The sequence below is a fragment of the Sminthopsis crassicaudata genome, chromosome 1 (assembly GCF_048593235.1).
Source record: "Sminthopsis crassicaudata isolate SCR6 chromosome 1, ASM4859323v1, whole genome shotgun sequence".
Taxonomy (NCBI): Eukaryota; Metazoa; Chordata; class Mammalia; order Dasyuromorphia; family Dasyuridae; genus Sminthopsis; species Sminthopsis crassicaudata.
This window is the reverse complement of record NC_133617.1, coordinates 196,669,994-196,685,004: the sequence shown is the minus strand read 5'-3', so window position 1 is coordinate 196,685,004 and position 15,011 is coordinate 196,669,994. Positions and strand designations below refer to the sequence as shown.

Here is a 15,011-nt window from a genome sequence, read left to right as displayed (position 1 = left end):
ATGCTTTATTCATTTTCAGCTATGCTGAAATCCTGGCTAATTAGAAAATTCTAATTGAAGAATAATTAAAATCTATTCCAATTATATCCTTTGATCAACAAGTGCAAACAATGTATTTGGGGAACCTAGGTATACTACAAAAATAAAGCTGCTCAAGCTATGCTGCCACAGCAGAGGTAAATTCAGGTATGCAAACGGATGTGTCCCAGAGGTTTAAAAAAAAAAAAAATCACACTATTCCAGTGTTTTGCAGTATAGCTTGGGACAGAAGTCACCTACCAAGACTTGTGACTATTTGAATTAAAGCTATTAGAAGTAAGACTTGCATAAGAAGAGTCAATGATTTAAATATACAAAGGTAGCAAGGTAAACTTTTTTAAAAACAGCTCAAGAGACCCTGGTAGTGACTTTGGACCAACTTCTGAGGCTAGTGATTTTTAAAAATTCTAATAACACAGAAAAAAATATTTGTATTTCTTCAAATTGTAGGAGGTGTTATCTAAACATATTGATCATATATACAACTTAACCAATACATTAGTTTTGTGAAAAACAGAAATTAAAAAAAAAACTGCAATTCACTAATCTTAGTCACATGTTCTAATATGAATCATAGAATGAGAATCTCACATTTGGATAGGACTTAGCCTCATACCTATTTGAATCACAAATTCCTTCCACAATATCTTAAAAACTGAAGAATAAAACAATGTAAATTGTAATTATAAGTAGTGCAAAAATAATTGCATAGAAATTTTACAGTATTCTGTATTTTACTGATCTAGGTTTGTTCAGCAAGGGTAGTAGAAAAAATGGTCATTTTTCATTGGAAAAGTGATCTTTTAATCTTTTTTCCTCCTATGGAGTTCTCCAGCATCAGTTAAACTAAAATGAGAACTGTGACTTAACTGGAAGTTCATTGTTCAATGGAAGGTCATCCACTTAAAGCCAGCTTGTGATTTTTACCAGTGAATGTGCCCTTCTGGGCATAGAACTCAGTAATCTGAAAACATCATAGAGAACTCACACTCTCAGTGACAAGAGAAACTGGGGAAAGTACTCCTGTTTTAGTCCATCTTCACTTACTACAACCCAACTGCCCTACTTCAGTTTTTATTATGGAGAATGTTACAAAAAAGAAGAATCTGACCAAGATATTCAAGAGGTAAATTGTCCTCCCAGGAGAATGAGAACCTTGTTCAAGGATACTCTCATTATCTAAACTGAATTAATATAGTAGAATTTAGTCAAGATACTGAAAAGTCATCAGAGAAAAAAGAACTTCCTATTAAAAGTACCAAAAGCTACAAATCCATTTAAAGAATATATCTTAAGGTACATGTGTAGCCTTTACCTCCTGAGTAGCTATAATTTTCAATAAACATCCTTTCTCCCCTACCCCAAAAAAGTTCTGAGCACTTCAGTCCTTTGCATTGTCAAATTGTTCAGCATTGAAAACAGAGTGTCAATGGAATTAACATGAAAGAGGTCTCATCACTGTCTTGTTTTGCTCTTACACACCCTTTTGCTCATTAGGCTTTTTAATCCTGACTTATAGCTAAAATGTCCAGTTTGTGATGTCTTCTTTCTATTCAAATGACAGCAAGGGTTATCTTGCTTTTTAATTTGTATCCCTAGCAAACTATATAGTATTTGTTACACAGGAAACAAATGATTTTTATTCATTCATTAAATCTTTAGATACCTACACAAATCAGGAAAACTGGACACATAATTTATTGCTATTAAAGAATGGCCTACTGGCCAAATCAGAAAATGAGTTCTATGACAATAAAATTTTAAAAGGTTTTTTTCCCAATAGTTACTTTTGGGTAATCTTAATTGTTCATTTCCTGCCACTATATCCTGGAAAATCAGTGGTTTCTCGGCTTTTAAACAGTGAGACATCCTATTTGTGGATTGCTTTCACCAATAAGTAATTTTCAAAGCATTTGGCTCAGTAATTTGTCTTCTGTTTTGGCCATCCTGGAACTTATTCATCTGCCCTTGACATAAAGACTTCCAGGAAATGCAAACAGAAACATGAAAATGGAAATTATTTATAAAAAATATACTTTGCATCTATCTGACTTTCATTCACTCACCTTATATATTCTTTATAAAGACTAAGAAATAGCACCAAGTATGAGCATCCTGAAAGGTCTTTGGAAGATAATTTTTTTCAAATGTTCTTTAAGTTAGTTAAAGAAAGAGAAAAGAAAGAGAGAAAGAAAAAGAGAATGGAGAATGAGTGAGAAGTGGAGGAGGGCAGATACACAGAGAATCTGCAGCATAGATAATCAAACCCTTTATTGTCTAAGTTACATTAGGCTGCAACACTGTAAAAAATCCTGTTAAATAGCAAGGAAAGGTAGATTCTGGTAGAGGTAGTAGGAAGTCTGTAACAGTCAGAAGATGGTTTACAGAAGTATATCATGCTAAAATTGCAGTTTTTTAAAATGCTGATCATTTGCTAAATAAATATGGAACACAAATCATTTTAAATACTATGGTCAAACTCAGAGAAATGAATTAATGAAGCGATACAACAACATTGATAATTTTTTTTAAATGGAAAAGTATAAACCAGAGTTTCATTCCTGAAAACAGCTTGTCTTTGAGGTTGGCATTCTTGGAGGGTTCCTCAACCCCCACACATTTGTTTAATTAAGTGAAAATCTGATTTCTGCACCAAACACAGCATATAATTATTTAAACTGATTTCCCCCTACTGTTGTTCTCTATGTAACTAAATTCTGATTGTAAACTTTGTTGATTAGTACCCTGGTAATGGAAGTGACAGCATTTTCCTCTTCTTTCTGTCAGACACTCTAGAAAGGAAGATTCACCCAGCATCTTTCATTTCCAAATATTAATTAGGATTTTCCATATCACTTTTGAAAAATCACAAATGTACACTACACTTTTGTGTCACTTTGGGTACAGAATAAATTTTTTAATAGCTAAAAACATAGAGAAGCAAACAGGGCTAAGCAGCTAGCTTTGATGCATTCCTGAATTGTCACCATTTACTTTAAGCCAAGGAAACAGGACCCAGAAAGGCAAAAATTATCGCTAGTGTGAACCCCAAAGGATGATCAAACATAAATCAACAGAACAGGTGAACAGTGGAATGTGTCTATGCAATTTCACTCAAAATAATTTTACAAAACAGTCAATTACAGTCACTTCTAAGTATTTGCACAGACATTCCTAATTATACCAGTACTACAGAGAATTCTGGTACACATCTGGTGTAGGGATATGAGGGAAAATAAGTAAAAAAAAATACGCTAGCAAGTTACATTGCATTGTTGCAAGCATTGCAAAGTAAGATGAACTGTCAAGTAATCCAAAACCAATAACAAGTAGAATCCAGAACCAAACCTTGTCTAATAAAAATAATAATTATAATTATAATAATTATAAAAACTCAACAAATCATTAGAACAGAAAAACCACACCTTAGGGTTTTTGTTGCTGTTTGTGTTTTTTTTTTTAAACAAATCTTTGTATCAGAAGCCCATTTACTACAAAAAAACTGCACTAGTCCATTACTGTATTAAGTAAACTTGCTCTCACCAGTATTAAAGGTTAGGATAATTTCTGTACATGTAAAATTATTGCTTTTTTTGAAAAATATATTTAGCATGCTAATTTTAATCCATTTCCTGCCTTTACAAAATGTCACAATTTAAAAAAAACCTAGTAAAGCTTTTGCAAAAAATTTCACAGAACATTTTCTTTCAAGGCAGCAGTAACTTTTGATAATGCATAAAATCATATGTGCAAAAATCTGAAACTCTCAGAAATATTACCATCACACATAGTGTCACAGCAATAAGGAAAGAAAATATTTATATCTGTGGAATACATTTTTTAATTGCTTACACTGCATGGTTTAAGATCCTTTGTTATGTGCCTTAATCCCCACCGCGAAAACTTGCATTTGAAAGAGTTACTGAGGAAGAGGTATATAAAGCATTTTCCCCCCTAACACTACCAGTGACCACCAAGTACAATACATGACATATTATAAAGAACATTATTAACCTGCCACCATGAAAAAGGTAAGTCATCTTTTTTTTTTTTTTTTGAAAGGGGGGGATGTCACTAGGCCCAAGAAGAAAGGGGGTAACTGACTTGCTGGGGGGAAAAAAAAAAACAAAAAGACAGAAGCATACAGAGCAATCTAGATTTCCTACATTTGCTCAGAGACTCTTCTGCTATTATTAAAAACATGTACACATTAGGAGCATTCAGTGGCTGTTAAAACGTGCAGTCTTCTTTTGTGAGCAGTTTGCCAAATGTAGCCCTGTTACAAAAAGGTCCTGAGAGTAAAATACAGAAGCCTGCTTTTCTTAGTGTTCAACTAGCTTTCTTGTCCAAAGCAGAGTATAAGCATATCCATAGAAGTGTTTCCATTTCCATATTCATGTAGAACTCTTGGTGAACGAAAAGTCTAGAACAATCACATGGGAAATGCAAGTGGCCCCCAGATTTTAATGAAATAGAACCATTGGAGAAATATGGTCTTCTCCCCATCAGTCCCTGTTTGATCAAGCATGGTTTTTCACAGCACCAAATACCACTTCCTTCCGATCTTTTATGGACTATTTTCAGTTTGCTTTTCCACTATAACAAGGAGTGGTAAGTATTAACACTTCATCATCCCTCAAATCCACCACTATTTGTTGCAATGCAGTTAAATAGGAGTCCTCAGGAGCATCAGGGAGAGTCTTGTTACAGTGCTTAACTTCATGACGTTCTCCAAAATGCGCAGTTTTGTTCTGCTTGGTTTTCCAGTGTCTCAAACTCATCTTGAATGATGTAGGAACCTTGTGTTGTCACAGCGCTTGCTAGTCCCACTGTTAATTATAAAGGAAATATGGAACCATGGAACCGATTAGCATGTGTACACAAGGTATATGTATAACATATACATACATACATATTATATATATTAGGTATGTAAGATCTTCATTTATTTTTAAATGGTTATGAATATTGAGGCATCTCCCTTGAGTTTCCACTTTAGCACAGCGGCACCAAGGATTTGAGGGTCTGTAGGGAAGTCATCCAGGCAGGGTTATCTAGGTCACTGTTTGGAGGCTGCTGTAACCATCAGTCAGGGTACTGTTAACTCCTGGATAAATGGTTCTCGGTGCACACATTGGCTCTGTGTGTTTAGGTTCCCTTTCTGAGAGGCACTGTATGGGCAATGTCTGAATTAGAATGGTCTCTCCCCTGGATGAGAAAAAAAAAGAAAAAAAAATTTAAAACCTCATAATTTTGTATTTTTCAATTCATATTGTATTTTTTCTTTAATCTAGACAATCTACATGCAACAAAATGGTCAAGCAGGCAAAACCTCCCCCCAACTTCAGCTGCTTTTTATTTTAAATCAATGTGACCCAAAATAAAATTGACCAACTATATTACAATTATTTTAATCATTTCCATGGGAAGGTTAAAAAAAATCAAGTTCCTATAAACTTTTCCATATATATGAATAGAAAAATAACAATAACTGGATGTTTTAAGGAAGAAAAGTTTAAAAAAAAAAAAAAAAGGAAAAGACTGAGGGGGGGGATTAAATGATGTATCTTAATTGCAAAATTTTACAGTACAAAGAATATCTACAACAATGATAGTTCCCAAAAAGGTTGAATTTAAGACCATAAAAACAAAAAGAAAAGTACAGCTCTCATATAGGTCTGTCAAAACCTGAGAAGGTTTTTACCAATTTCCATAAATAATTACCATGTTGGAAAAAATAAAAGGGACATTCTAAAGTCAAGTGAACTGCAAGATAAAAATGTGAATAAATGTGAGCCTGAAGCTCCTAGAGAATGCTTTAAAATGTTAAAATGACATTTGGAACATCACTGTTTGAACAATGAGGTTTAGAATTCTGATGACTAAAACAACATGGCATGGTTAATCTTACATAAAAGTGTTAACCTTAAGCTAAAATTCTGATGAACTGAAACAGACCATTGAAAATGAACACACCACAACAATGACAACAACAAAATACAGTGCCCATGTAAAATTCTAAATAGTTTCAAGCTGTGCCTACAGCAGTCCCAGAAATCAGGCAAAGAAATCCAGCTCTGAATGACATAATGAATTAAGTGTCTCTTTTCTGCTAATAGATTTAGAAAATTTCTAATTAATGCTGGCCCTAGATTCATGACATCTACCAGTCAAAGTGTGGTAGAAGTCAGAGAAATTTGCAACAAAATTAGAAGGAGGGAGCCAGGGGGATATGGTAGCATATAATGTGGTATCTTGAAATGTAGGAAACAGTAACTGAATAGGGGATGTGATAAAACTTCCTTAGTTGGATGTTGAATTTCTTGCAATAAACTGAGAGGGATGTTTTACATTTTTGCCCAACTACATCATGCCTTAGAGAGAAGAACCCAGCAGTTCCAAGAGGAGGTACTCATCATTAACAAGGCTTATTCTGAACAAGCTACGGATACACCAGGGAACAAGGAAAATTTCCATTGAGTTTCTAAATAAAAAGGAGATGGGGAAGCACTTTTGCTTTAAGTTCATCTATGTAGTAACTGCCAATGTCAAATTTGATCTCTGATTTGGAGGAGTTTATCCAGAGCAAATATTCTCCCTAAATGTCCTGAAAAATAAAAGGAGATATACTAGACTATCAAAAGAACAGAAAATGGCATGAACTCTACAAAGAACACAAGAGACAGAGATAACAGAGGTGGTTCATATAAAGAGAAGAAACTTTTCATAAGAATTACAAAATTCCTAGAATCCAATTTTATTGTTGCTGTTCAATCGTTTTTCAGTTTTATAAACTTTTGGTGACCTCATTTGGGATTTTCTTGGCAAAGATACTAAAATGGTTTGCCATTTCCTTCTCCAGATTATTTTACAAATGAGGAAACTAAGGCAAACAGAGTTAAATGACTTGTCCAATAGTTATACATTTTAGTAAGTACCTGAGGCTGGATTTGAACTCAGGGGGCTAAGTGTTCCTAACTTCAGGTCTGGCACTTCTATCCATTGTGTCACCTAGCTGCAGAATTCAACTCCTCCTTGATAGCAATAACTACAACCTAATTACAATTCAATGTGAAATATGATTTTTAGTCCCTGCCTTATTTTTAAAAAGAAACATTCTAAACAGCTAGTTCATGAGAACTACCATTTTATTATTCAACATGGTCATTCTGATTTCCTAAAACAATAAAAAAAAGTTATAGTTGAAAAAATAAGGTAGAGAAAAAAATGCAACAGGACAGGATGACCCAAAAAAAAAAAAAAAAAAAAAAAAGCACTGATATTTGATGAAGTAGATAAATTGTGAACAGCTGCTATTTCATTTTTTTTATAAACATCAGATATATATCTCTAAAAAATTTTGTCTTCCCAACTGTAGGTATATATGGATTTGGTCATAGTGGAAGGAATACTACCTTAAGTCAATGTTTCTAGGAATTGATATTGACTCACCTAGTACTTTATGAGATGCATTTTTTTCCTCATTTCTTTGATAAAGCTAGTAGCTTCATCCTATATCAGCCCCCTGAGTATGTACTTAAGGGTGTATAGATATGTACATAAAAAAATCTTAGCTCACTCTAGATATCAATCTCCCTTCCTACAAAATAATCAGAGAAAAGTCTGAGTAGTGAGAAAACTTCCACTTGAACTAAAATAATTGGCTTTTATTAGGCAGACATGTAATAGTCAAGTAAAATTTTGACAATACTTTCAGTTTTAAAATATAATATAATATAATATAATATAATATAATATAATATAATATAATATAATATAATATAATATAATATAATATAATATAATATAATATAATATAATATAATATAATATAATATAATAATAAATATTGTGCTAGGTGGCACAACAGATTGAACATCATCCCTAGAGACATGAAGATCTGAGTTCAAATCCAATCTCAGACATTTGATACTAACCCTAACTGACTCATTCATTCAACTCTCTCTCTTCTCTCTCTCTCTCTCTCTCTCTCTCTCTCACACACACACACACACACACACACACACACACAAATAAAATGTTAATATAATTTAAATAGTCAATAGACATGCAAACTGTTATATCAAAAGGGAGAATACAGAACAAGAGCTGAATTTATGGAGAAAGTCCAAAAATATGGCAAAATATATATGACACTCTCATGTTCATAATTTGCCATCTATCTCATAGCTACAAAATATTTAAGTTTTTATTTATTTATTCATTATCAATCACTCTGATTAATGAAATTCTTATTCTCAGCAACACTACTTAAAAACAAGAAGACATTTTTTTACAATAATGGGAAATGAATTACTAATCATGGATTTTTGTTAAGTGCCAAAAAATCAGAATAAATCAGGATATACATGTCAGCAAAATCTCACTCCTTGGTTCTTTTAAAACTGTTTTTTTTTTTTTTATTAAAACTTTTTTGTTGTGGTGGTTTAATGATTTAACTAATAACTCTAACTAAATGTAAATGCAAATGGGACCAAAGTTATCAAGATACTATCACTCAAACAACTTTAAAAAACTAATTACTTAATTTTCACTATAAATTTCCCAGTCATTTATAAGAAACACGAAAGATTTTATTATGTTACTTGCCCAAGGTCATACAACTAGTAAGTATCTGAGGAGGATTTGACTTCAGAAAAAAATTAGTTTTCCCAACTCTAAGCCCAGCACGCTATCCACTGCACTACCTATTATCCACAAGGTTAGAATGTATACTCATAAATAAAGGATTATTCTACTTTAATCAAACAAGTGTAGTCACAATATCAATACATAGTTTTAAAATATGTAAAGGGACTCTATCAAATAACATGTGCATGAAAATACTGTCACAATCTAGCATGCTAATGGAGACATAAATTCCCATTTTTCTCCATTTCCTCTCAGATAGCTTTAGCAAGAATGGCAAAAACATTCAGAAAAACACATATATTTTTCCTACAGCTATTATTTTCTAAATATGTATATACACTCATAAATGCAACCATTCTGTATTTTTTTATCTTTTCATCTGTGACTTTAAAAAAAAAAAAATATATATATATATAATTCCATAAGAGCCCCTATGAGACAAAGGGTTAATGTGTTAATGACTGACAAACATCCATCAACCACATGATAAATCTGGGACTACATATGTATATATGTATACTAAAAGACCAGGGGACTTAGATAATTTACAATGAATATGGAATAGTTACTTTTAATTTGAATCTCCAAAGCTTCTAAGCATATGACCTGGAATATAGTAAATGCTTAATAATGCCTGTTGATTAATACAAATATTACTTTAACAAAGTAATTTGGTACATAATAGCATATGTTAGGAGATGAAGATGCATGGGAAGGAAGCATATCGAATAGAAAAAGTCAGAAGGAACAGAAGCTCATTCCAGCCCCCAAATTTTGTAGCTGTATGACAACAATGCCTCTCCCTTGAATTTCACATTCCTTAGTTATAAAGGAGGGCAATAATATTTGCACTATCTACTTAATAGATTGTTTTAGGGAAATTCTTGGGAAATCTTACAAGATTATATAAAGCACTGTGACTAATAGTAATAAGAAATTATTATTGTGAGCATAAAGAAAGAATTAGGATAATCAAAAAGCTAAATACGGAAGATCAATTTCTGCACAAATATAAACAGATGTTTTTTGTATATGATGCTATTGCTGATATACACATTTGTGTGTACATGTGTATGTATGCATGTCTGTGTATGTATGTGTATGTCTGTGTGTAAACCAAGCCTTTTAGCCATTAAAACCTCATCGGAAATTTGTCTGATTTGAATATCAATATTAGTACAGCATGAAAATTATTAAAAGAACAATATGTCAAAAAAAATGAGCCAGACTAGTTATAAATAACTACAAGATTAGAAAAACTGGAAAATATACTTCTGTGCATGAAAAAGAAGGAATTTTCAATTTTGATGATACTCAATTTAAGAGATCCCAGAAAAATCAGAGAATAACTCTAAAACTTAGTTTATTCTTTCATGATGGTTGATTTGACTATCTCTGGGGAGAATAAATTACAAACCCCTGGTCATGGTCATGGGGACATTTAAGGGAAAAGCCAGAGAAATTTACACTAAACTGGGGCTAAATACTAGATAAAATGCAACTGTACTAAAGAATCATGACTTTTCATGTTAAATCAACAATAGCTCTAATTAGCCTATATGTGATTAAAGGTAAAGACTACCATCAGAGGGGATGGCTATGACTAAGAAAGGAAAATAACCATGTCTTCTTAATGGCAAAGCTTTGGAGCCAGGATGTGAGCTACAACATCTGAAATCTGGATAACCACTGTCATTAGACTGAAAAATTACACAGCTCCCTCTGTCCCCCTGGGGCCTGTTGAATTGAGAGATAATATAAATCTGTTATGTCGGTGACTAGCAGAACCTAAGACTATAGCACTGCACCACAGTAAATTTGTTAGGGAAAACATTTGTAACAACTACCTAATAACAGGATATTAGTTCACAGTGACAAGGACAAAAATATAAGTATAGTTTGTCTCTGTGATTGTCAAGAAAGAATCATTGATTGTTAGGACATCCCTAACATAAATATTCAGTGTTTTAAAAACAATTTTAACATAAAATCTTAATTCCAAGATTTCTTTCTTTTTTTTTTTTTTTAAATCTCATAATTCTGAAGACAGAAGCATTAAAGGTGCTTAGATAAAAAGAGTTACTTTCTTTTTTTGGGGGGGAGATATGAGAGGAAAAACTCCCTATATTTACCAAAGTATATATTACCTGCACTGAGTTATTCATAACACTGCTTAGTGTTTCACCCCAACAACTGATTTTATCATGGAGCCATATCTTTGGAGAGTTTTTAATGGATCACTGGTGTAAGCAGGAATACTTTGGAATGATTCCAATTGTAATTTCAATGTGTAATTCTCCAATTAGGGCATGACCTTGCAGTTACTACATTTCATAGAAGCAGTTCAATGACTTTTCCATGGTACAGGAGTTCCATTTAGTCAGAAAGGTCAATACTACCTAATGCAAGTAAATTCCACACAAGTTGGATGCTCACTGAAATGTTTCTATACCTAGTTCATTTAGTTCATCCTCACCAAACTGTTAGTCTTTATCCCACTAAGCTTTAAGAATGGCAAAAAAGTCAATTTATTAAAATCTGCAATATCATAATAGCAGGTCCTATTGCCTCAGCATTTCAGCAATAGATATTTCTGAACAGTAGAACTTCCTAAAAATAAAGTCAAAGGACTGCACTTTGAAAAAGAGGTCCTGACTGGGTTCTGGCTTTAACTTTATGTGACCATGGCTTAAGTCATTAGACATTCATAGGCCTGTCTATTCACTTATAAACACAAACTGAGTCTGGGGAACATACTTTGGACTCTGGTTTTTCATGTTCTTTTACAAGTCTTTTCTAGCTCTAAAAAAAAATCTCTGAATCTATGAGTAGAACAGATTGGCTAATGGCCCAGCACATCAACATAATCCAACTTCGTATCTGAATACAGACTTATTCTTGAGGACAAAATTTCCAAGGACTCTTTAGTAGAAACCCTTTCTTGAGTGACAAAGAAAGCAGTATGTTGATATATCTTCTCAGGCAGCTGGTTAGCAGCTTAGTTTAGCACATATAGAATGCTTTATGTGAATGAATAAGACAACTGATTAAAAAAAAGTAATCAACAATGGGGGAAAGAATGAGCGAAAATAATTCATGCCCTCAAGTCCTATATGAGAGATGACCTATGGGTTGCTCATTATACAGAGAAATTAATGTTTAAGACAGTGACAATACCAATCACCAATACCAAAATGCTTCTCTGCCTTTCTGTCATAAATAAATTGTTCAAAATATGGCCTATTATAAAACATGTGGTTTATGCTATTATGAATATCTATACTAGATCCATAGTTATGTGCGTATATAACTATTTCATATCAATAATATGATATTAAACTGTATAATGAAAAATAAGAAATTATGAATGTTAAACTAGATCTGGAATGCAAAGCACTACAGAGTCAAACTGAAGGCCAAGACTACAACGGCAAAGTGTTAGGAAAGAAGATAAATGGTTTCTATAAAGTACTTTGAATTTTAAAGGAAGCTTTATCCAAAAAAATTTCTTTTATAAAACCTCACTTTGAAAATACCTAATATTTTAAAAATTGTTATACACTGCCTCTCTTACCTCACCTCCCTTATATAATTAATAATATTTAACCATATATGTCAAGGCTAAAGCTACTTTTAGTGTACAGTAAAACTACCTTCAGTGTTCATGTGCAAAAGAATATTTACCTTCTCAAATCAGGACAATGCAAATTTGTTTATACACTTGGACTTAAACAGGGCTTTAGTGATGAATACACAGCACATCTTTTCCCAGTGACCACATTAAAAACACACAAACACACACACACAAATACCCAATTAATTGTAAGACATACTTGTTTGGGGGCATCTGTAGAGGTGGTGTGAACTTCAGTCTCTCGGAGTCCATTAGATTCAAATACCACTGTGGGAACAAGGGCGTTCGTTAACAGAGGAACATTCAAGCTTTGTTCATTTCTGCATATTATTTGAAACCATTACAAATTAGCCACACTCACTCATTCATAGATATATAGTCAAATAGATGGATAGATAGATAAATGAATGGACAGATAAATAAGGCACCAGCTCCTAGCCTGTAGCTGGAAAATACCAATTTACGGTAACACTTACTGTAAGAGAGGCTGATAATGGCAGCCTAGGGCCACTGCCCTTTTTAATTCAGACTTCTCTGCTGAAGAAAGCAATCACTGACAGCATTAATTATCAGTGTATGTGTAAAGGGTCCCTCTCCTTGCATTACTTACCATTTGGCCTCTGTCATTTTGCATCAGCCTGGCTTATGTATGCCTCATTCACACTTCTGATAAGAACCTGCTAGTCTACCAGTGTCCCTATACTGTCTCTAGCTCATGTGGTGGGTACCTGACACAGAGCAGTTTATGTACCACTATGATTAAAGAAAAAAAAAAAAAAAAAAAACTGTGGGATTTTATAGCACAAAACTGACCAGTCTGAAGGGGATCAGGTTTCCTGTAACATGGTTCTAGTCAAAATCAATGAGGAGATAAAACAAAGCCTTATGTTAAGACTTAAAGGAGGCACTTTGATTTCAATTTGTGCTAGTGGCAACAGAATTCATTAGCATATTCATTTCTGAGTAGCCTACTCTCTAATTAAAATGGAACATTTGCAAACAGGCTTATCTCAAATTAAGCCACAAGGCACTTGGAAGAGAGTGGGTGGGGGGAATCAGGTGAGGAGCAGAAAGAACAAGTTTAATAGTCATATTAATGCAAGAGAAACAACCTTGAAGTAGGGTAAAAAATTCATACATATATACGCAGGCATGTGTGTACATTTATATCACATGTGTGTATAGACATGCACACACATATTCAATAAGTAAGGGAGCTAGTTAGAACAGAATTTGTGCCATAGGTGAGATCACTTCTGTTTCAGTTGCATGGACAAAATGACTGGTGAGGGGGAATATGATTCCTGCGTGAGACCACCGATGGGTCCGTAAGTGATTGGCTGGGGAAAGCTTTCCTCTCCTAGGCGGCCTTGTGTCCACAGCACGGTGGTGGTGATGGTGGCCGAGGTGGCAGTAAGGAAAAGGAAAAGGGAGGGGAGCGAGGAATGGGTGGAGGAAAACATTATGCCAGAAGAAAACATCATTAGTATGTCTAATGTGTCATTATGTGAGGCTACCTTCAGGCCCTGGATGACAACTGTCAGCCTTCATCTAGGCACTGGCTGACAGACCAGGCACACACAGGACTGCAAGAATGCATAAATTACATTGAATTAAAAAACGTTCCCCATGATGTGCCCGCACCAGGACTGGCATGTCAGGTGTGTGCTTTTCAGAGCAGCTGGATCCACTTCTCAGCCATCACCCAGCTTTGTCAAGCAGTACATCAGGCAAATCAAAGTGACTCCAGCGTGGCGGAGACAAGTCACATGGATAATAGGAAGTGAGTAGAACCAGAGCCTGACTGTCCCCCCTGGGCTGCAATACCTGGGAGACAAATGCAGAGTGAGTGCAGCCATCACAAACTGATCAAACCTTTAGCCCTTGCTTACCTGTCTGCCTGGGCTGCTCTGACCTCAGACCTCTGAGGCGCAGAAGAAAGACATCTGTGAATGAAAGTGTCATTCCAGACATTTGGAGCTAGTGGCAGCCCAAGCAGTCTCCTACCCACTTTGGTAAACATGTTTTCTAGGCCATTAGCATTCGTGGAAAGATACTCGAACCTCTTCTTTCTCTCCAAAGGTCAGTTTACAATATCTGACTTAAAGGACTGGTCTTTGTCTTTTTTCTGCTGATCAAAAAAGACACATCTGACTTTTATGGGAGATTGGGTTCAGGCTTTCAGTGGTTTCTCTTGTTTGCTGGCATATCTTTTTCTATTTGGGTAAGAAGTACCTCTGAAGTAAAACAAAAAGTCTAGTGTTTTTATAGGATATTGCCTTCAGAGGAATTTCTTAGCATTTGCCTTTTTCTGCAATGCTACAACAGCTGATAGAAAAGGACAAGATGCTAATTGGAAAAGTTATGCTTCTACTCTTAAACAATAACTTTAGGAATCAAATCTAACTTCAGGAATCATATAACCTTCTACATTTTCTAGCCTGTCTTCTTATTTCTGTGAAAAACAGGAAACAGAAGGAAATGATTTTGTATCTTACTGGTTAACAGTTCATTTAAAAGGCTAATGCTGTTATTTTATCCCTCTTTTTTCTAATTTAGATATGCTTCCTCCAAGTATTGCTAAGACACAATGTATAAAAAGTTATATCTTATTCTTAATGTTTTTTTAAAGTTTCAAATTTTCATCATTTGGTTAAGAAATAAAATTTAAACAATGTTATTTGGC

General features: G+C 34.1%; 1 protein-coding gene across 7 annotated transcripts in view; it reads right to left on the bottom strand.

The window, feature by feature from the left end:
- Positions 1-2,295: 2,295 nt before the first annotated feature.
- The window catches only part of ZNF516 (zinc finger protein 516), a 141,544-nt gene continuing 128,828 nt past the window's right edge, over positions 2,296-15,011 (bottom strand). For all 7 annotated transcript variants that reach the window (XM_074273668.1, XM_074273694.1, XM_074273686.1 and 4 more), the window contains 2 exons: positions 12,525-12,592; positions 2,296-5,247 (listed from right to left, as the gene is read on the bottom strand). In XM_074273668.1, coding sequence (XP_074129769.1) covers positions 5,188-5,247; positions 12,525-12,592 — 128 coding nt within the window. In that variant the 3' untranslated portion in view covers positions 2,296-5,187. The remainder of the gene's footprint in view (positions 5,248-12,524; positions 12,593-15,011) is intronic.